The following is a 22,225-nucleotide window of genomic DNA, read 5'->3' on the forward strand; positions in this document are numbered from 1 at the left end:
TTGACGATTTTGAGAAGTAGAAAAGGGGGCGTGGCCTAGAACATTCTCCTTCCAATTCAAAGTTCTTTCCAGGGAGAGATAAAAATTCAATTTTAGAAACGAAAACATTGGTGGATTTACCCGTTTGAGTACGTAAAAATAACTTAATTGGGCCATTTACGGATTAATTATATTCGTTATCAATAGGGTTTCCCATTCTTTGTTTGATTGAGTGGTTTTTGCGACTTCAAGAGGCCCGTGAATGCTCATTGTCAGATCTTTTGTCGTCATCGCAGCTCGTACTACACTACTGTCCAGGTTGAGGAGCCACGCAGCTGTCGTCCAAGCAAACCAGTTCCATAAAACGGGACTGCTGTTCAAGAAAAGAAAGAAACAAATCGACGTAAAGGACTTGGTGTCCAGAGTTATGAATGACACCCCAGAGGTTATCTATGAACGGAAGGTGCAGAAGGAAGCTGAAGAAGGTGAAATCATAGAAATTGACAGCGAGGACTCCAATGACAACGACGTTGAAGTCTTGGAAGAAATAATGCATAAGACTCCTAAAAATCCACCAAGCAAGAAATTTGGAAGAGGTAAAATCTAGAGTTATTAATGATAGTGCAATATGATGCAATTTTTATAAAATTTGCAGAAATTTACCACCCTCGATGTCCCCTGTCTGGGCGTCTTTTAGACTTTACGCCAGTTGGAGAAAAAGTTAATAGGCATGGTTGGTATTGACAATTTTTATGCCGAAGTTAAAAAAAATTCTAAATAATGCAAAACAATATCGTTGGAAGGCGTTGGAAAAGGTGAAGTACAGTTTTCTGTGATGAGCTACAACGTGTTGGCCCAGGAACTCCTAGAGCAGCATCCCTACCTATACCAGTACAACAATCCTCAAAGCCTAGTCTGGCAACAAAGATTCTCAGGCATTGTCAAAGAAATCAACTTCCTCAAACCTGATGTAATATTTGTTAATTAATTTAATTTACTCGTTCATGAAATAACTTATTTTTAGATTTTATGCATTCAAGAGGTTCAAGCTTCCCATTTGGATCGATATTACACTGCTACTCTGAAGAATTTAGGTGAAATTTGGCAAACCAAAAATCAAATTTTGTATTATCTTATAAAACATTCAGGATACACAGGGACTTTTAAACGTAGGACTGGTGAAAAGTGTGATGGATGTGCCATATTTTGGTTGAAAAGCAAATTCAAATTGCTGGAGGAAACCTCGGTCGAGTTCTTCCAGCCTGGAGTTTCAGTATTGGACAGAGATAACATTGCAATAGTTCTCAGACTGGAGATTGACGGCCACGAAGTTGTCGTTGCCACCACACATTTGCTCTACAATCCTAAAAGAAGTGACATTCGACTTGCTCAGGTTTGAAAAATTTCTGAATTTGAATTTTCATTCTAAAAAATATGCATAAAAATTATGTTTAAATTATTTTAGGTACAACTGCTTTTGGCTGAGCTGGATCGCGTCTCTCACTGCAAAATTGATGGCGTAACTTGCCATCACCCTGTAATCCTGACTGGGGATTTCAACCTGGATCCGTTCTCCAGCGTGTACAAACTCATCACCTCTGGCCAGTTGAGGTACGAGAGCCTCTCTAAACCTAGGCTGAAAGAACAGCCTGGCAGGGCCTCTCCACCACTTGGCTGCAGTTTGGTCCCTCCACACCTGGGGGTCACCGACTGCTGCCGACATGCATCCATTATCACAGAAAGAACAGAGTGTATAGAAAGGTACCTTTTCAGCAATTGAGAATTTTATTGGTTTATAAACAATTTAATACATTTAGGCAGAGAAGTGTGGAAATAGTCACTAGAGAGCTGAACCTTCTTGGTTTGCATCACACCGAGCGGAGGTCTCGGAAAATGCAAGTACCTAAAAGTGGCGAGCACCAATTTGGCTCCGGCACGCTTTCTCACAACCTCAGTCTGGTCTCTGCCTATCCACACAGGAGGAACAACAAGTTTGAAGCGACAACGCACCAAGACGAGTGGACAACAGTTGACTATATCTTCTACAGGTGCTTTGATCTTGTTATAAGAGGAAAGTGATTTGTAAAATAATTATTATTATTTTTTTAGCCAATTGTCGGAAGATCTTAGCTCAAAAAGACTGAGCCTCTTGGCAACTTGGAGATTGCCAACCGTGGACGAGTGCGAAATTCTAGGCCCCATTCCAAATTTTGACGCTCCCTCAGATCACCTCCCAATTTTTGCAGATTTCCTTTTAGTATAACCATTGTTTCTCACTCAATGAACACACTGATTTTAATTTTGTCATGAAACGATAATAACAGATCATAATAAATGAAAATTTGATGTTGTAAGCAAAAAAATGCTGTGCCTGCATAATTGTAAGAAAATACTGAAATGAGAAAAATGTATTTTTATCTTCAATAAATCTATAATTTATTAACAAGAATTGAATATATTATTTACACAACTTGTACATAACCTGCAGGCCCATGCATTACAGTCCCTGGCAGTTGAGGCAGATTTACAGAACTGACACAAATGCTGAGAGTCTCAATTTTGTCAGATAACGTGACACTTTTATCATACAAGTTTGGGCATCCCGTTGCAGTGATTTTCTTAATCAGAGGGTAGTGGCTGGAAATGGTCAGAAGGCTGTCGGACGTGAGGTCTGCATTGTTTGATATGACGATGTGCTCAATAGCAATGCCTTTGTCATTAGCAGAGCTACAAGAAATTTGTTTAGACTGTTATAATGATTTTTTTTTATAAATTACCTTAGCAACTCCAAAATATTTTGATCTTTTAAGTTGCAGCCAGATAAGTTGAGCTCGTCTATTACACCACCTCTTTCTCCAGCTACCACGATTTTGAGGAAAAGTAGTTCCAACTCTTTAGCAACTGAATCTCCATCATTTTCCTCTTCAACAGGCTAGAACAGACATGATAATATTACATTGCTTGATAATCAATATAATACTCACCAGTGCACATGAGTATGAAAGATTGAGCTTCTTTAAATTCCAGGCATTCAGTCTTCCAAAGAGATATGAAATTCCATGGTTTCCCAGAGGATTGTAGCTGACGTCCAGCTCTTCAACAGCATCCACTTCAAAGAAAAATTTTTAATTACTTTTGCAAAAGAAAAATGAATATATTTACAAGCTAGGAATGGTATGTCAGAGAAGGAATGACTTCTAGGCACTTCAAGTTCGCAGTCGCTCAAGTTCAGGGAGGTCAGTTCCAGACAATCAAGCAGAGCAGCAAGTGGTTTTAAGCCCTCCTCACCAATCATGTTGCAACTCAGATCCAAGTTTTTTAGACCCTGCAATTATTTTTTTATTTTAATGGCCATTTCCAAATCAATCTGACCAGTGTTTGGCATGGGTTGTTGGATTTGGATGAAACTTGGCATGGTGATACCCTTAGGGTAGGTGGTCAACCTAAGGTATATAGTTAGTCCAATATCCCAACATTGCCTATTTTACAGGGGCTCAAAGTGGCGATTTTTGCAAAAATAAAGTTTCCTTTAATCTCAATTATCTCGGGTTCTAGTGAAACAATTTCAAAAAACTTGACACCGTTTGAAAGCCAATTAAATGGACTTGAATTCCGCTATAAGCGTCAAGGTCGCAGGTCAAAGTTCAAGGTCACTAAAATTTTGATGAAATTTTAAAAACGCTGCCAGATATTGAAGGACCAAAAATATTTAAATCTTTTCCACAGGAAAAATGTTCCAAATTTAATTTTACATCGGTGTACAAATTTTGGTGATATGTATTTTCTTTGTTTTTGAGATATCTACAGGGGAAGTTCAAAAAACGTGGTTTTTTGGCCCTTTTTTGAGGTCGTAAAATTTTAAACGCCTCTAATTTTGCTAAATTTGCCATAAAATTAAGCAAATACACTTCAGGAATGAGGAACTATCATATATAATGCAATTCTATGATCAGAGTCGATTTTGAAATCCACCCCTACCCCTGGGGGTGGGTTTTGGGGTTAATTTTAAATATGCCCAATGTTTGTGTTTTTGATGTCGTTTCCTATGTTTTCGACATCCAGGAACACGAATCTGAAGTCAGTTTTTGTTTAAAGTTAATAGCTTTATTAATAATCGCAGTTGAATGTGGCGAGTTTGATCGTCCGACGAATTGCGAGAAGCTGAGAACTCACTGCATTCAAGTGCGATTATTGATTAGGCTATTGACTTTAAACAAAAACTGACTTCAGATTCGTGTTCCTGGATGTCGAAAACATAGGAAACGACATCAAAAACACAAACATTGGGCATATTTAAAATTAACCCCAAAACCCACCCCCAGGGGTAGGGGTGGATTTCAAAATCGACTCTGATCATAGAATTGCATTATATATGATAGTTCCTCATTCCTGAAGTGTATTTGCTTAATTTTATGGCAAATTTAGCAAAATTAGAGGCGTTTAAAATTTTACGACCTCAAAAAAGGGCCAAAAAACCACGTTTTTTGAACTTCCCCTGTAGATATCTCAAAAACAAAGAAAATACATATCACCAAAATTTGTACACCGATGTAAAATTAAATTTGGAACATTTTTCCTGTGGAAAAGATTTAAATATTTTTGGTCCTTCAATATCTGGCAGCGTTTTTAAAATTTCATCAAAATTTTAGTGACCTTGAACTTTGACCTGCGACCTTGACGCTTATAGCGGAATTCAAGTCCATTTAATTGGCTTTCAAACGGTGTCAAGTTTTTTGAAATTGTTTCACTAGAACCCGAGATAATTGAGATTAAAGGAAACTTTATTTTTGCAAAAATCGCCACTTTGAGCCCCTGTAAAATAGGCAATGTTGGGATATTGGACTAACTATATACCTTAGGTTGACCACCTACCCTAAGGGTATCACCATGCCAAGTTTCATCCAAATCCAACAACCCATGCCAAACACTGGTCAGATTGATTTGGAAATGGCCTAATAGATAAACTTTATAATGAAATTACCTTCAATGATCTGGTTTCTTCTACTTTTTTCCCCATCGATTCCAATCCCTTGGATGTGATATAGTTGCATGAGAGATTCAAACTTTGGAGATTTTCAAATGAGCCAAGAGCATTATTCAGGAGCTGGAACATATGCAGGTTTAAAGCATTTGCAGCAAGGAAATTTAATTAAATTCACCTCCAATCCAGAGTCTTCAAGTCCACAACCTGAAAAGTCAATTGTCTGCAGAGAAGTTTCCTTCTGAATTGCTTTCAAGATAGGAACTGCTTGTGGACCAAGAGGCAAATTTTTCAAAACCAACTGAAGTGTAGCCTGAGATGCCTCGAGGCACTGTATAATATGCTCATCCTCCTCTATGAATATATTTTTATTTATTACATTAATTTAGGAATTAGAGAAAAAAAACCTTACCAACTTTCTCTAATTTGCATGCTTCTGCATATCGTTTTGACAGTGGGGGAAGGACCAGCGAGTCGACCAAAGCACAAACGTCCACTTCAGTCTCACTCGACTTTAGAATTACACTTAATGGATCATCGGGTGACAAAATTGCTCCATCAGACCTTGTCAGGGTCAACTTTGGCTCCATTCCTTCCATTCTGAAGTAAATTTTTATCATTAAATTCACAAACAACAAGTTTTTACTAATACTTCATGTATCTCTCGGCAATTTTCTCCGCAACCCCACCAATGGAAATATCTCTGCTGCTGATAGGAACCAAAAATATTTTCCCTTCAATCTTGGCTCTCACGCTTATACTTTCGTCCTAGTAACAAAAATAAAAAAAAATAAAAACGTTCCAAGTAAATATTTAAATAATTACCGTTTCAAATAGCTTTTTGGGAGAAGGCTTTGCTTGAGGCACATTCGGACTTTTGATGATTCTATGCCTTTTACTTGGGCTTTTCTTTGTTGGGGAAATTCTCCTAAATGGCCTTATGGGCACAATTTCCTCTTCTGCACTTGACGACTCAGAGTCCTGACTGACATAGTGATATGTAACATCTTCAAAAGGAGGAATGTCTGGCACCACTTCTTGCAAAATTTCCTCGAGAGAAGAAGACGAGCTTGTCGAGACTTGGCTCTTTCTGAACGGAACAGGTTAAACAATAAGAATTAATTTTGATGGATTCTTACCTTTTGCTACGTTTTTGCTGCGTCTGTTCAGGCTTATCTTCCGATGAACGCCGTCTCTTTGAGGATTTCGAAGTGCTCGGACCCATGTCATCTTCAAGCCACTCGACGTTCGCCTCCTCTTCAGGCACCAAAGCAGCCAGCGCTGGTGTGTTGTATTTAGCAGGAGCCCTTGGTTGTGTGGGCATGTTCCTTCTCTTCATACTGTCAATGACGTTTCTGTATTCATTGACCGATGAGTGACCGCCGTGTCGTCTTTGAGACGGACCGGCTCCATCATCATCGGAAACAGATCCTGAAATAAATAAATAAAATAAATGAATGACCAGAGAATTTAAGCAGTTAATTAAATTACTTCTTCTTGATGAGGTGGGCTGAGTGTCATCCAATTCTTCATTGTCGTCATCCGAGTAGAGTATTTTTTGAGTGCCCTTTCTCCTTTTCATCGATATTTGTTCAGGGTCGGCATCATCAGATGAGTGAGTGTCTCGGTTGCCTCTAAGCTGTGCCAATCTAGTACCAGATCCTTTAAAGTAATTTCCGTCAGTACCAAAAGTGAACTCTGGCTCCACAGATGACTGCTGTTCTATTTCCTCTCCAGCTGAATACAAATTATTAATAATTTATTATTAAATATAAATATTTTCTTTACCTTTTTTCAGCAATTCGATCATCCTTTCTCGAATGATGGAGCACCTTTCAGTATCCTCCTCAATTATTTCCTTTTTATTCTTCATTTTTGTATACCACTTATCCAAGGAATTTAGCGCATTCAGTCTCTAAAATTTACAAATATTAAGTTTTACTCATGTTTTAATCAGGTTTTAATAAGGCTTACTAACCTCTTTGACTGTTCTCAACTCAATTTTGGCGCCTCGGTCCAAAAGAAGCTCAATCACGGTGAAATGCCCATTGGAAGAAGCGTCAATCAGTGGGGTTGTTCCGTCACATTCAAGGCTTCCTGGTTTACCCTGATCATTTATTTTTGCACCATGATCTAGCAGAAAACTGACAATTTCTGCATGGCCAAAATTTGATGCTTCATGGATTGGTGCCCAGCCGGAATTGTCGTAAACATTGACGACGTGACCCTGTGAATGATAAATTTAAGAGAAAAATATTTTCAAACAAATAAATTTTACATTCTTGACAAGAAACTGCACTGTCTTAAAATCTCCTTTAATGCAAGCAGTGTGAAGCTTCGTTTCACCTTTTTCATTTCTCGTCTTTGTGTAATCTTGTTTAGTTCTAGTGCGCCGTTCCCTTGATTCTTTTGGCTGAAGCTCTGTTACAAATTTCATAATTTTATAAAAATTTTGGGTCAAATATATTTATTTCAAACCTGGCAGGCTTTTGAGATCAATGCTCTCGTACTCTGGTGCAACCTCCTCTTCTTCAACATCCATACTTTGGCTGTCACTTTCTTGACTTCCTAACTCACTTTTTAGGTTAGTTATATCATCTTCCAAATCTAGCGGAACTGAAGATGATAAAGTTGTAAATTTGTAAAGACCTTGTTATTCAAACATACTTTTATCAAGAGTGCAGTAGCTTTCATAATAACTCTGCAGCAGCAGCAAAACCTCCAACTCCAGGCTCTTGTTCTCACATGTGATGGCCAAAGTCCTTGCCATTTTCAAATGATACAGCTGGTTGTCTAGATCGTTCCTCTTCTCGCAAACACTGGCCAGATTCATTCTGCTGCGGCACTCTTCTTTCGGGTTTGCAGGCCACAGGTCCTTTTCCCTCTCGTAATACTCCATGGCTTTCTGATATTTCCTCATGTCTGCATAACTGCTGGCGATGGAGACCAGGGCAGCACTCAAGCTTTTTGAATCATCTCCCAATTTTTCCGAATACTGAAAATTTTAAAAGGAAAGCTAAGAATATCTATTTCAGGACAGAAAATAAAAACAAACCTCAAGCATATTTTTGTAATAAGTTACGGCACTGGAGAAGGCTTTTAGTTCAACAGCATAATCTGCAAAATAATACTTTTTGGATATGCAAAATAGAAATGTTTAAGTTTTACCTCCCATCTTATCAAATAGTTTCTTCCTTTCAAGATAGTTGTCCTCGTCCATGTTTCTCAGCTTGTCTTGGGAGTTCAAGAGATAAATTACAATCTTCAGGTTTCTTTCTATCAGCTCTTTGCTCTCGGTCGTTTCCAACTGGTATGCCCTGATCAAGCATTCCTTAGCTTGACTGAAGTTGCCCAAGCTGAATAGAATCTAAGGCAAATTCACTGTCAAGGTACTTTTTGCAAATAAAAAGTATGTTATTTACCTCTGCTTCCGATTCCAGAATTTGAAACAGCAGATCTCGACCTACTGGGTCAGATATAGATGAGGCTAGATTTGAGGCTTCGCTGATTTGCTTGAGGCCCTCGACGTGGCTCCTTTTGCTCAAAATGACGCCAAGTACTCTATGGCACATTGCCGTATCGTAATTTGAAGAACCACTGTTGCGGCACGTTTCAACTGCCTGGAATTACACAAGTATTATGACAATAAAATATTAAAGTTTAAAATTTTACAAATTTTGCGTATTTCTCAGCTTCGTCTATCTTTCCACTCATCTCGTACGCAAGGGCAATGTTCATGAAGATTCTCGATTTCATCTGTGCGATTTCCCGTTTTGACACGGTGCCTTCTGCGTCCAGCTCGTTAGCCAGGCTCAAACTTTTCAGATTGCTCTTGTGCGACTTCTTCAGAATGCGATCCCTCTCCGCGTCAGTTTTGCAATCCTGTGCCATGCAAAAGTGGAAGCGTCCAAGGGAGGCGTAAGCTCTTTGTTCTTCCGCCACATCACCCTCAGCCTTTGCTGCAGCTATTTTATTTTTAATAACAACATGAAATTATGCACCAGAAAATAAATATGACAAATATACCCAAATAGCGTTCGAAGTGCTTTTCGGCAAGACTGGCATTTGTCGTGTCCATCAGGGTCTCGCCAGTAAGTCGGTGCACTTGGGCTACTCTCATCTGCTTTTTGTCATTCCTCAAGTCGTCAATCAAATCCTGAATAAAACTCTTGGTAATCAAAATCTTAACATTTTATTTAAATAATATCATACCTTTAGCTCGGTGACGGCCGCATCAGGATTTCCGGCTTCTCGCTTCAGTTCGGAGAGGCGACAGCGAATTTGGTAAATCTCTTCATAGTTCTTGTCACCTATGGCCTTGCTCAATTTATTCCTCAGCCCTGCAGATATTGCAAAAGAAGTTAAAACAAGTAAATAGAAATTGCATTGATACTCTGTGAAGTAGGATCTTTATTAAAGATAAAGGCTCACTTTTCTCTTGTCGTTCCATTTTGCTTCCAAGAAGATTTCACTCTGCAGGAGATATCAACATCGACTTCGTTCAGGAAAATAAATGTCGATGATTCTGGAAAATTCTATTGAAAAAGAGAACGCTGCACCTGCTTTTGCTCTACCGGCTTTTTTTGTCTGTCTGTTTGTTTCGTTTGTTTACAATATCCCCAGATGCAAGGGATAAATTCCAAGTTAAGCCACCAGAGGGCAGAAAGATCTCCAACTCCGTAGTTACTATACAACCTGTTAAGCATACGTGTTGAGCAAAAAGCATACACAAGAAATTTCAGGGGATTAATCCGCTCAAACAACGGGGCTGCGGGCGCTTGCTCGATAAGGCCACATTTTATGCATGAAAGTAAAAGTTTACCGTAAGTTAATTTATGTAAAGTTTTTTATGTCCTCCCTTAAAAAATTTAAGCTTGAATTTTGCAGCTGCCAAAAACTTCATTTGCAGTCTCTACTTAAATATGTAAGATAAAGTTGATGGTAGAAATATAAATTAAATTACTCAAAAATTTACAGTATTTAAGTATCAGAGTTAATAAATTAATTTGAAAGTTTCTTGTTATATAAATAAAGTAAAAATTTTAATTAGTTTATTATGTAAAATTGAAAATTAAGTATTATAATTATTATTATTATATCCTTTCCTTTTTTCAGCACTTTCTGTGTAATAAATTTGCTACATTTTTTCTTGGCTGAGTAATGGAAAAGGAATGTACTGCGAAGCGCGATTCCGTGATTTATCACCACTTTTTGCATTTGACGCGATTGGAGAATCTGCAAGCTAAGAGAGAAATTTATCGGTGGGAACCGCGTGCAAGGGAGTGCGCCTTTTTGCCATTCTTCCGTATAATAATGCAGCTCCTGTTGCGCAAAAGTGGTGACAGCAGCTTTTGCAATGCATCTATTACTATTTTCTGCTGCATCAGAGGAATGTGCAAGTGCGACCTGCACCGAATGGAATTGTTAATTCCGCTTTGATCCGCTGCTAATGGAAAATTTTTCATTCTCTTCTTGTTTGCACAATTTCCGATGTGCATACGTTGGCAGGCAGCGCTACTCTCATTACGAGTAGAGAGAGAGAGAGAAGAGCATCCTTTCGCGGGCGTGCATTTATTTTCATTTCGCTTTTGTAATCACAATGACAGAGATTGTCTGTTTATTTCAATATTCATAAACTCGCATGGGTCTGAAACAGTTTGAAATAATTAATGTACACAGAGAAACGACGCTGGAAAATTATTTAAAATGTCAAAGCTAACCCAGATTTTTAATTAAAAAAGTTTCCTTATTGTTCTTTTAATTGCAATGCAAAAATGACAGTAGGAATTTTTCTGTGAGATGATTTGTTATATCATTGGATAGACTGGTAAAACAAAATTCGATAAGAGCGGAATTTTCAGGCTCAAAAGTTAGCTGAAAAAACAATGGAAAGCTATTAATTTTTTAAAAAAAATATCGTTTTTATAGAGATCAAATTTCTTTCTTATTTTATATTAATTAATATTAATTTAAAATAAAAGTATTTAAAAACTATTTTGCTAACTTTATAAATTTTCGAAGCTCTGGTTTGAATAATAATATTTTGCATGAATTAATCAATGAACTGGAGGTGAAACAGTAGCACTAGCGAAATGAATATTTAAAAAAATATATTATAAATAAAGGCATAATTCATTTTCGTTCGAAACTTTAAAAAAAGCTCCTAAATTCGAAAATATCCAAACAGATGGAATTTCTAATTTACTAAGATTCATTTTGTTAGAATCAATATTTTCTACACCTGTAAAACATAAATCATAATGATTATTAAAAGTAGGATAAAGATATGATTTGCAAGCAAAGATCTCAAATTCAGGCCGTTCGTACATGAATTGTAATTCAAAGAGTATTTTGCGATTTTTGGCACAATTATTTTTTATTATTGTTCAGCTCAGTTGAGTTCATCCTGTACTTTAAAAAATGGTTAATGGTCGCACAATTTGATAAATATTTTTCTTCCATTTTCCGCACACGCTTTTTTTAACAAACGAAAAAATATCTTTCGGAAGCAAAATATAAACCATGAAAATTGCTCGGAAACAAAGCGTAACCAAGGACAATGACGAACGAACGCCGACTGGCGTGGCGGCGGAATCTGCTCGCAATTTGCAAAATGATGGCGCACGCATAAAAGAGGGAGTATTAAATCAAAAGTGGAGGAGCGAGAGAAAGATGGAATAAATTCCCGAGCTAGCGTTTTACTTTGCGCGAGCGAAACGACGACAAGCCCCATTCTTTTCACTCAACAACTACTAAATCGTGATTTCCATTGCACGTGCCTCGGATAATTCCGTTCTTGCGCATCGAAGAGAGAGAGGGAGGAAAAATTCTGAAAAAGCTAGTGAGTGAGGGAGAGAGACATACCAAAACATCCATTCATTTTTATTATATTAAAAAATTGCCGTCGTAAAGCAGCCCAATATAAAGTACCTTGCTTGCTTTTCCGCGAAGCACATAATGCTCTGCTTTCTTTTTACATTCTTTATTGTTGCTTTTTGCCCTAGGGCTGTGTAAACGTACACCGAGCACGATGTTATACATATATAATATACACATCTAGGGCTTGTGTCTGCAGGAGAGGGAAAGAGCAACGAGTCTCGGCAGTTGGGCGAAATCACGCACTGCATTCAGAATCGCAGCCGCCGCAGCCGAGCTCGCAAACAATAATATCAAATTTTAGCGTGCGCCTCTCCACTTGCACGTAGCGGCGGTTGTTTCGCTAACGCACTACCTTATTTCGTTGAAGAGAACCTCATCAAGCCGCATTGCCGGCACACCGAGAGGTACGGATGTACATTCGTAGAGATACGAGGAAGCACGCACACGCACAATTTGCATAAATTTGGTGAATTTAATTTGATTTATTATTTAATACGCAAGTAGATTTATGTACAATTTAGTGTGATTGAGGAAAAACGCTGTTAAGCAAAAGTATTCAAGTCATCACCTGGTCATCACAATAAATATAAATAAAATACTAAAACAAAAAGGATAATCTAGCAATTGTAATCATAAAATTAACTCAAAAGTTCAACATAATAATTTAAGTTTGTTCTATGAAAGTTTTGTGAAATAAGGGAAAATACATATATATTTGATGGAAAAATTGTAAGGATATTGATTTGACTTAGACGCTTATAAATTGACATTTTAATCAAAATCATAATATTTTGTTAGTTGCGTTGAGGGTACATTTATTCATGAAAAAAAAACTCATAATTATAACATAATGAATAAAATAAGTGAATCTATAAAAATTTATCAACATAAAAGAGAAATAATACTTAATAATTAAAAAATTTAAAAATTAAAAAATCCTCAATATTCAGAAACTTATTAAACTAAGCTAAATTAAATTTAACATTTCCGGTTTTTGTGTTTTATTTTTATACTAAACTAATAAGACTCCAAAATTACATCTTACTCTGATTGATTTGAATTGAAATTTGAGAAACATTATTCTTATAAATATTTTGAGAAATTGTCTTTTGAAAAACCAGTGATTTGCTGAAATCTGTTTTTGCGGCAGGATTTTCTGATTTATTAGAAAAACTAAAGAAAAGAATAATAATGCGAGTCTTGAGGTTATTTGTGTTGGACAGTCCGTGCATGTACAAGTCAAGAGTTCTTCTGCTGCGAGGTCGCTCAAGCATTAACATCGGCTGTTCTTTCTCATATTATTTTTTTTTTGCGTATTCTACTCAGGCCACGGAGCATCAAACTATCAGCAAGTCACGGCGCTCTGAGCACGTCTGATAGTTTGACGTGCCCTTGTCGCCGCGCACAACTGCCGCTCTCAACAAAAGACTTTGCATCAGAGTTTCTTCATCCGCGAGTGCATTGTGACGACTCGAGCTAAAAATGTTGGCGGATGATTGAAATCAAAATTGGATGCTGTTTCGTCTTTTGCTGGCAGAATGGAGGCGACTGAAGGTTTTCCCCGTTTTGAATTTTTTATGCAAAACGAGTGGGAAGCCTTCTTTCCAGTTATAAATGTAAAAAAAAAAACATTCGTGAAAGCAGAATTTGTAGTTTTTCACCTTTTAATATTGTGATTTCGTCTTTCGCCGTCTATTTCAATGCACTGACAAAGGGAGCGTTTTTTTATCTCTTTGGCGCGTTTCCAATGATGCGAGGAGAAGAGAGAAAAATTTATAATAGAAATATGATCCACCTTTGACGACTTTGGAAAGTGGAAAATCTATTTTCGTATGACTTTGAAGCTTCTCTAAAAGGAGACGAAAGCTCAATAAAAGAGAACAGGATATTTGTCTGTAACTTCAAATGAAAGAAAAAAAAAATTTAAACGTTTTTTGTGATACAGAGACGAAAATAAAACTTTTTTGTTCCAGACTAGTCTACAGTCGTTGGTGAAGTTCTATTTTGAAATGACGAGCGAATTTAAATAATAAAATGAAATTCCCGATTTTTTTATTTTCAACTTGTGAGAAGATTGTTTTCCATATTTTGTGAATATATGCTGTACGAAATTTTTTCATATTCATAATTTAAAATGATTTTGTTGAATTGTGTTAAGCTATCCCATTTACAATTAAAGTAATTTCAAAAAGTCCAACATGCATTTTGAATACGTTATTTTCCTTTTTTTTTTTTTTTTTTTTTACAAAACCATCATGACGATTCATGAAGATTCGGTTGGAAAAATCACGTCCCAAAACGTTAGTTGAAATAATTTTCACATTCCTTACAATCTTTACCGCCAAGGATGAATTCGAAATTTTACTTTTAAATTTTAAATCATGCAGTCATGAAAAGTAGATTGTTTGTCCTGCACAAAATTGTGTCAAACCAAGGGGTGTACACGCGACACTCGTTAAAACATATCTGCGGTCCTTTTTTAGCCCTTCATACATATTCTAGTATCCAATTCAACAAGTTTTCTTTATGAGACATAAAGGTGGGCAGGGCTCAAAATGAGCTGCATAAATTTAAAGCTGAAAGTCCTCAACATAATATATATGCAATAATAATGTTATTTCCTAACTTATAAAATTAAAAACGTTTTAGGTATCTGTTTAAAAATAGGCTTTGCTAATTTAGTTTGAATTTTGTAAAAATCTCTACATATTAAAAATTGAATTAGACAAGAACCTCATTCATCGCTTTGTGATTATTTAAATAACAAGTAAAAGTAAAATTTTTGGATGGTAGAATCTCTCCATCTCTCCCCGTTTTAGGGTAAAAAATCAAAAAATTCTACACATATTGCTAACTTGGCCCAGGCTAATTTGACCTGGCCTGGGCTAATTTAACCCGCCATTCAATTTTGCTGGTGGGCTAAGTTAGCCCGGGGCTAAGTCAAGTAAGCCTGGGCCAGGTTAGGCTTTTGGATCGCCCTCATTATAAATTCCAACGGACTTGCTTTGTAAAATTTATTCCATTTTTTATGCAATATATGATCAGATTTCATATATTCGCTTGTCACCAAAAGTGTCACATTTCAGCTCACGGGGGTGAGAATGTGGCGGTTGTGATGTGACAAGAATTTTCCATCTGAAAGATATATTGGCTGACACACTGTTCTGAATGAAAAACGCACAAAAGAATAACGCGCTTTGCCGCCGCGGGCGCGTGTCCTGGAAAACATCTTTTATTTCTATTTTTTAGAGTTGCTGTATATAATGTTTCCAAATATTCCAGTAAACAATCTTTCTGCGCTGGCAAATCCTGAATCAGGATTTCTCAAATTCAATCTCGGTTGACCTTGTTCTTTTTTTGTGATGAAAAAGACAAGCCCATTTTTCTCTTGCGTGCCGCACAATCGAGGCGTACGCAGAATAAATGTTTGCTCTTCTCTCGTTCCTCAAGCTTCGGGCCATCTTCCGCATTGACACGTTTTTTGGGCCCACGCGGGCTCGCCGTGTTTTCGCATTTACGAGACAACGGATGCGTGTCTTGTCTAAAATCAGAATTAATGTTTACTCTATGCCGCACTATGTGCTTAGTAGAAAAACATTCCAGTTTTTCTATTCTCTGTGCACTACTGTGACAGTTGAGACAAAAAATAACACTATTTAGTATATTTCCATTTTCTAATTTTTCTCAAATTGCCTATATACGATTTAGCATTAATTTGCTTACCTTAAAAAATAACTCGATTAGGCTTTATAAATGTTTATAATTATTTAAATTTTGGCTTTTTAAATTAGCTTATTCTTTTTCAGCTAAATTTTGCTTTATTTGATTTACTACTAATTTGATTTTTCTGAATTAGGGTATATTGACTTTTTTTAAATGCCTAATTTTTCTTAATTAGGCTTATTCTTTTTCAGCTAAATTTTGCTTTAGATTTATTTCAAAATTGATTTTTCTGAATTAAGGTTACTGACTTTTTCGATTCTAAAATGATCTATTTCCAATTTAATATAAATTTGCTTTTTTAATAAGGCTTTATATTAAAATTTAATTCAATTCCGCTTTTTTTTCTTAAATTGGCTTATTCTTTTTCAGCTAAATTTCGATTTATTAGATTTATTTTAAATTTGATTTTCCTGAATTAGGGTAAATTGTCTTTTTAAATTCATCTAAAATTATCTATGTATTTCCAATTTAATATAAATTTGCTCTTTTAATTAGGCTTTATATTTAAATTTAAGTCAATTCGGCATTAATTTTTTTTTTACTTAAATAAGCTTATTCTTTTTCAGCTAAATTTTGCTTTATTAGATTTATTTTAAATTTGATTTTTCTGAATTAGGGTATATTGTCTTTTTAAATTAATCTAAAATTAACTATTTCCAATTTAATATAAATTTGCTCTTTTAATTAGGCTTTATATTTAAATTTAAGTCAATTCGGCATTAATTTTTTTTTTACTTAAATAAGCTTATTCTTTTTCAGCTAAATTTTGCTTTATTAGATTTATTTCAAATTTGATTTTCCTGAATTAGGGTAAATTGTCTTTTTAAATTCATCTAAAATTAACTATTTCCAATTTAATATAAATTTGCTCTTTTAATTAGGCTTTATATTTAAATTTACGTCAATTCGGCATTAATTTTTTTTTTACTTAAATAAGCTTATTCTTTTTCAGCTAAATTTTGCTTTATTAGATTTATTTTAAATTTGATTTTTCTGAATTATGGTAAATTGTCTTTTTAAATTCATCTAAAATTATCTATTTCCAATTTATAATAAATTTGCTTTTTTAATTAGGCTTTATATTAAAATAAATTTATATCAAATTTGATTTTTCTGAATTAGGGTATATTGACTTTTTAAATTCATCTAAAATTATCTATTTCTAATTTAATATAAATTTGCACTTTTAATTAGGCTTTATATTTAAATTTAAGTTAATTCGGCATTATTTTTTTTTTTACTTAAATTGGCTTAATCTTTTTCAGCTAAATTTTGCTTTATTAGATTTATTTTAAATTTGATTTTTCTGAATTATGGTAAATTGTCTTTTTAAATTCATCTAAAATTATCTATTTCCAATTTATAATAAATTTGCTTTTTTTATAAGGCTTTATATTAAAATAAATTTATATCAAATTTGATTTTTCTGAATTAGGGTATATTGACTTTTTAAATTCATCTAAAATTATCTATTTCCAATTTAATATAAATTTGCACTTTTAATTAGGCTTTATATTTAAATTTAAGTCAATTCGGCCTTTTCTTTTTTACTTAAATTGGCTTAATCTTTTTAGCTAAATTTTGCTTTATTAGATTTATTTGAAATTTGATTTTTCTGAATTAGGGTAAATTGTCTTTTTAAATTCATCTAAAATTATCTATTTCCAATTTATAATAAATTTGCTTTTTTAATTAGGCTTTATATTAAAATAAATTTATATCAAATTTGATTTTTCTGAATTAGGGTATATTGACTTTTTTTGAATTTATCTTAAATTATCTATTTCCAATTTAATGTAAATTTGCATTTTTAATTAGGCTTTATACTTAAATTTATCTTAATTTAGCTTTTTCTTATTTTTCCTAATTTGGCTTATTCTTTTTCAGCTAAATTTTGCTTTGGATTTATTTCAAATTTGATTTTTCTGAAATCCAATAAAGCAAAATCACGGTAAAAAAGAAAAAGCCAATTTAACATAAATTACATAAAGTTAATTTATCTTAATTAGACTTTTGTGTTAAATTGGCTTATTCTTTTTTAACGTAATTTTGCTTTATTTATTTCAAATTTGCTTTTTCTGATTTAAGGTATTGACTTTATCTTATTCATTCAAATTAGAGTGTTTGACAGGACCAATTTTTGAAAATTTTCCCGTCCCATTCCCGAATTTTTTTAAACAATTTCCCGAGTCCTGCAATCAGCTATTAATCGTCCAGTTTTCGTGGTATGCAAATAGCACTACTCGTATGTACTGCCGGTTGCTTAATTTATATCAATACCTAAAATTTATAAACATTGTCTTGATTTATTAATTTATTTATGATTATGTATTATAAAGAAAGTGCGAAAAGGAGTTTGCGATTAGGAAAATATGCTATTCAAAAACTTTTAATTTTGACTTGGCTTGAAAATTACAATTCATTTGACAGAACAGGGAATTGAAAACTGGTTTGTCTTTGCAACTAACTTCAATTTCCCGGTCCCGTCCCATTCCCGCTGCTCTTAAAGAAAACGGTGCCGGTCCCGCGGGAAACCCGCGGGGACCCGTCGGGACCGAGTCCCGTCAAACACTCTAATTCAAATTATCAATTTTCGATTCTACATTTACGTGATTTATTGAATAGAACTCAATTTCAGTCAGTAAGTGGCCATTGATTTTTTGGCGGGTTGGATATATTTTTTTTATACGTTAATAGTATTTATTTGCCTGTGACCTCCTCTTGAATCTATCAATTACATAGAAGCTAATATGCACATTTTAATGAGAGAACAACAATTTCAAAACTTGGTTTTAAGGTGCTGGTTAGCTATAGAAGAGCAACGAATCCGAATTTTTAGTCATTGAGCTGATTCTGTAGAATTTTCTGTGAATAATTAAATTTCCAGACTTTCTACAAACTTAAATTATAAACTATAGAAAAAGCGTCTAATCAAGCTCGACTTTTCAACGAGTACCGGCCGGGAAAAAAGAGAGCAGTCGGAGGAGCGATTGGATTGCTTGTAAGTCGGTGCAGCAAGTGCAAGTCGGCGTAATTTATCTGCACTCGGGCATTAGAGAAAGTAAGAAGTTCTTAGGGGTGCAGTCGGCAAACTAGATTGCAGTCGTTTTTTTGCTTCACGGGCGGATTTTCCTTCGTTCTTAACTGGGCTGCTGGAATTTGCAGCACTTCTTGAGGCATTACGACCCAGTAGGACGTGCTCTCTGCGGCCGCGGCCTGCACTCACAAGGACGCTCTTTCGCGCTTCCTCGAGTCTCCTAAGACTTGTTTGTAATCTGCATTTTGAGTGACGCGTCGCAGCGAAACCGCAACTGCTGCCGTTGTTTCACCGGATGCATCTATCCACAGGCCCAAGTTTTAATTAATTCTTCATTAAGGTCGGGGAAGCAGCGACTTCGAAATGAGATAGAACTCACTGGGGATGGGTAATTAATTTTGTATAGCTAACTTGAGATCGTTTTGTCCGTTGCTTCAACAGAAAGTTATAGGTAAATTCACAAAATAAATGCATGCTTTACTTAGAAAATAAAATAAAATGATGGCATTGTTTTTTTTTTTTACTAAAACTCTTTTTTCCAAAATTAGCTGTTAATGTGATAATTAGTTTGTTTAAATTAAATAATAAAAACGGAGCCCCAATAGTTTAAACGTTGAATAGCAACAAATTGGTTAGCAAATTGTGTTTCGACTGTTGTCTCATTTTTTTACATTTTTTCAGATTTCAAATTTAGTGCCAGAAAAGTGAGTTTGAAATTGATAATGAAAAACAAAATTAATAACTCTAAATTACATCTTGACATTTCATACACATAAAAAAAAATACTAACAATAAGTAAAATTTGATTGCTTAAATAAAGTATAAAATATTTTAATTTTTTTATTTGTATGAACCAAATTCAACAGACCTGAACAAAAAATTAAACATGGCTAAATGTTTTATTAAATTATTACAAAATATTATAGATCATTACACTTACTTCAAACAAGTATTGATAAAATCAAACAATAAAATCAAATTAATTGATCAATGCAACTCTGTCATTTGACAAATGTTCAATGAAATGATTGAAAGGATTCTGCAGGAGCTGATTAAAATAAACAAGACACACAAATGATAATTGTTCAGTCCATCGTGAGTTTGGAAATTGGTGCGTCGGGGTGAGCTACATTATTTCAAAGGCAAAATGCAAAAGGGATTAATTCAACTTTCATTAATCAATCAATCCTCTGCCTGTAAATACACATTTCGGACTAGTGATTTACTTTGATGTATATTTTATTGATTAAAATGATGAATTACCGTACAAAAATGCAATGTACAAATATTTTACAAAAATCTGAAACAGCAGTGGTCATTAATTATTCTGTCTTTCCCAGAGTTGCTATCAAGATTAACTTCCAATTTTAACTGATTTTAACCAATTTATTTAAAAAAAAATCATCCATATCTGTGTTAAAATCTGGCATGTGAAAGTATAAAAAATTGAAGCGACACCCTTTCAACGTGGTTTCTAATTAATCTCCAATTGTATTTTTCAAATGAAACTCAATTATTCAATATTTAATTTATCTCAATTTCGCTTTTTCTAAATTATTTTATATTAGCTTTTTCTTTTTTAACTTGATTTTGCTTTATTAGATTTATTTTATATTTGCTTTTTCTAATTTAGGGTACATTTACTTTTTCTAATTCATCTCAAATAATCTTTTTCCAATTTAACATAAATTTGCTTTCATTATGTTTTTCCCCAGATCAAGTTGTTATCAAGATTACTTTCCAATTTTAACTGATTTCAACCAATTTACTTTGAACAAATCAACCATCTCTGTGTTGCAAATCTGGCACGGGAGTTTAAAAAATAGAAGAGACGCTACCAACGTGGTAAACAAAAAGTAGAAATTGTAAAGTGTAATTTCCGAGAGCAGTGGCATTTTCTCATTTTTCTCTGGCTGTGATGCTGCAGGGACCTTGCGGTGCGCGAATTTACACTCGCACTAGAAGCGAATGTATGTAGTATTTGATAAAAAATTCATGGTGAATACTAAAGGAGCTGTAGTGTGTCTGTCTGCGTGATGCTTGCGATGGATAGTCACAAAAAGCCACAAGCGACAGGTATAAAAAGTGTCCGGTTAAAATGTTTGCACCGAGATGAGTACCTTAATAAAAGGTGAAATTTTAACTCCAGCGTACTCTCATCAGTGAGAGCATTATTCGAGGTCAACAGGTACATCTACGACGTTGGCTTGCAGTCGAGTCTGTGCAAATATGGGACAACCAACCCCTGGGCAATAAATTCTCCCTCGGACTCGTAAGAGCGTCGGCGGGCGACGCGCTTTATTGCCTTCGGATTCGCAGCTATACAGTGGAGCACCATTATGCCCTGTAGCTCGAAATGAGCTGTCTGTGCATTAATACCCTCCCAGTACTTTTACTACCACTTAAACAACCCGACGGCCATTCTTTCTCTTAAAATCTTCAAATGTACAACATTGCGCCTGAATTATCAATGATATAAAAGAATTTGCGCAAGTCATAAAAAACAAAATAATACGAGACATTTTTAATTCTTGAATGTGATCAACGATAAATATAAATCAAGGTTAGATTTTGAAATTCCACTTCATAGTTAAAAAAATATTGAGATTAAAAGGTTTTTTAATTGGAAAATGGTATTTAAAATACAAAACTGTTGTGCAAATGAACGGGAAAAATTAAAAATCTGTAAATTTTTTAAGTTAATTGAATGTCTAAATTTTTGGCAATCAAACGCTGTCAAGAAAATTAAAATGGACCGCGATCAGATTATAAGTCATTGACTTTTAAATATTGAATTTGGTTTTGTACAATTTTTACTTTTGAATCAAACTTTCAAACATTAAAAAGGTGTGATTTGATAAAAAAGGAATTATTTGCATGCTTCAAATATGACTCCACATCCTTCCATCTCCATTTGTATAATTTTTTCATTGTAACATGCTATGTTTTACAAAGGCCACACTCAATTAATCTTAAAGTTTGTAAAAAAAATTATTTCTTTTTATTCCGTTTCAAAACGATGATTAATGATAATGAACCTCAAGATTTTTTCAAAATCGTGATAATCTCACAAATTGAGATTTATTAGTATTTTTATAACTGAGAGTTTCATCAGATTTTATCTCGGGAAGTTTTATTAACCCCGAAAGAGTAGAAAAGTTTTGAATTCAACAACCCGCAGATGAAATCTTGAGTTAAATCTGTAATTTGATAAACAAAGGAATTTTCTGCTGCACTAAAGTGCGAGCGAGCGGTGAATTTTAATAATATTAATTAATCTGCCGCTCTTCTCGAGCGCGTTGGATGAGCTTTATTTCAAATTCGCTTTTTCTGATTTAAGGTAAATTGACTTATTTTAATTTATCTCAATTTGGCTTTTTCTTATTTATCTTAAATTTGCGAAATCTTTTTTAATATAATTTAGCTTTATCAGATTTATTTCAAATAAGATTTTTCTGATATACCTTAAATCAGCTTATTCTTTTTCAACTTAAATCTACTTTTTGAGATTTATTTCAAATTTGCTATTTCTGATTTAAGGTGAATCAAATTTTTCTAATTCATCTCAAATTATCTATTTCCAATTTAACATTAATTGATTTTTCAAAGGTAAAAAAAAATTTAAT

At 34.4% G+C, this 22,225-nt stretch overlaps 2 protein-coding genes across 4 annotated transcripts in view; one reads left to right on the top strand and one right to left on the bottom strand.

Annotated features, from left to right (window-relative positions):
- Positions 1-2,421, top strand: LOC132199351 (protein angel homolog 2). The gene is made up of 9 exons (XM_059623997.1): positions 1-128; positions 187-575; positions 635-712; positions 783-949; positions 1,004-1,073; positions 1,128-1,372; positions 1,445-1,740; positions 1,797-2,027; positions 2,089-2,421. Exons 2-9 carry the CDS (start codon positions 242-244, stop codon positions 2,240-2,242), a joined length of 1,575 nt encoding a protein of 524 aa, XP_059479980.1. The 5' UTR covers positions 1-128; positions 187-241; the 3' UTR covers positions 2,243-2,421.
- LOC132199350 (tonsoku-like protein) overlaps positions 2,397-22,225 on the bottom strand; it is a 25,943-nt gene continuing 6,114 nt past the window's right edge. The window contains exons 2-25 of one of the 3 annotated variants that reach the window (XM_059623995.1): positions 9,535-9,655; positions 9,392-9,485; positions 9,173-9,300; positions 8,987-9,116; positions 8,633-8,925; positions 8,383-8,580; positions 8,129-8,327; positions 8,016-8,077; positions 7,628-7,955; positions 7,439-7,576; positions 7,239-7,381; positions 6,939-7,187; positions 6,749-6,875; positions 6,452-6,697; positions 6,100-6,391; positions 5,786-6,050; positions 5,613-5,728; positions 5,373-5,560; positions 5,139-5,314; positions 4,961-5,083; positions 3,142-3,304; positions 2,964-3,088; positions 2,757-2,911; positions 2,397-2,706 (exon numbers count right to left, since the gene is read on the bottom strand). In XM_059623995.1, the coding sequence (XP_059479978.1) occupies positions 2,442-2,706; positions 2,757-2,911; positions 2,964-3,088; positions 3,142-3,304; positions 4,961-5,083; positions 5,139-5,314; positions 5,373-5,560; positions 5,613-5,728; positions 5,786-6,050; positions 6,100-6,391; positions 6,452-6,697; positions 6,749-6,875; positions 6,939-7,187; positions 7,239-7,381; positions 7,439-7,576; positions 7,628-7,955; positions 8,016-8,077; positions 8,129-8,327; positions 8,383-8,580; positions 8,633-8,925; positions 8,987-9,116; positions 9,173-9,300; positions 9,392-9,410 (4,128 nt within the window). In that variant the 5' untranslated portion in view covers positions 9,411-9,485; positions 9,535-9,655 and the 3' untranslated portion in view covers positions 2,397-2,441. Of the gene's footprint in view, positions 2,707-2,756; positions 2,912-2,963; positions 3,089-3,141; positions 3,305-4,960; positions 5,084-5,138; positions 5,315-5,372; positions 5,561-5,612; positions 5,729-5,785; positions 6,051-6,099; positions 6,392-6,451; positions 6,698-6,748; positions 6,876-6,938; positions 7,188-7,238; positions 7,382-7,438; positions 7,577-7,627; positions 7,956-8,015; positions 8,078-8,128; positions 8,328-8,382; positions 8,581-8,632; positions 8,926-8,986; positions 9,117-9,172; positions 9,301-9,391; positions 9,656-22,225 lie in introns of all 3 variants that reach the window. The other 2 variants (XM_059623994.1, XM_059623996.1) reach the window with 2 other exon arrangements.

This window comes from Neocloeon triangulifer, unplaced genomic scaffold, assembly GCF_031216515.1.
Source record: "Neocloeon triangulifer isolate White Clay Creek 2 clone unplaced genomic scaffold, ASM3121651v1 ptg000014l, whole genome shotgun sequence".
Classification (NCBI taxonomy): domain Eukaryota; kingdom Metazoa; phylum Arthropoda; class Insecta; order Ephemeroptera; family Baetidae; genus Neocloeon; species Neocloeon triangulifer.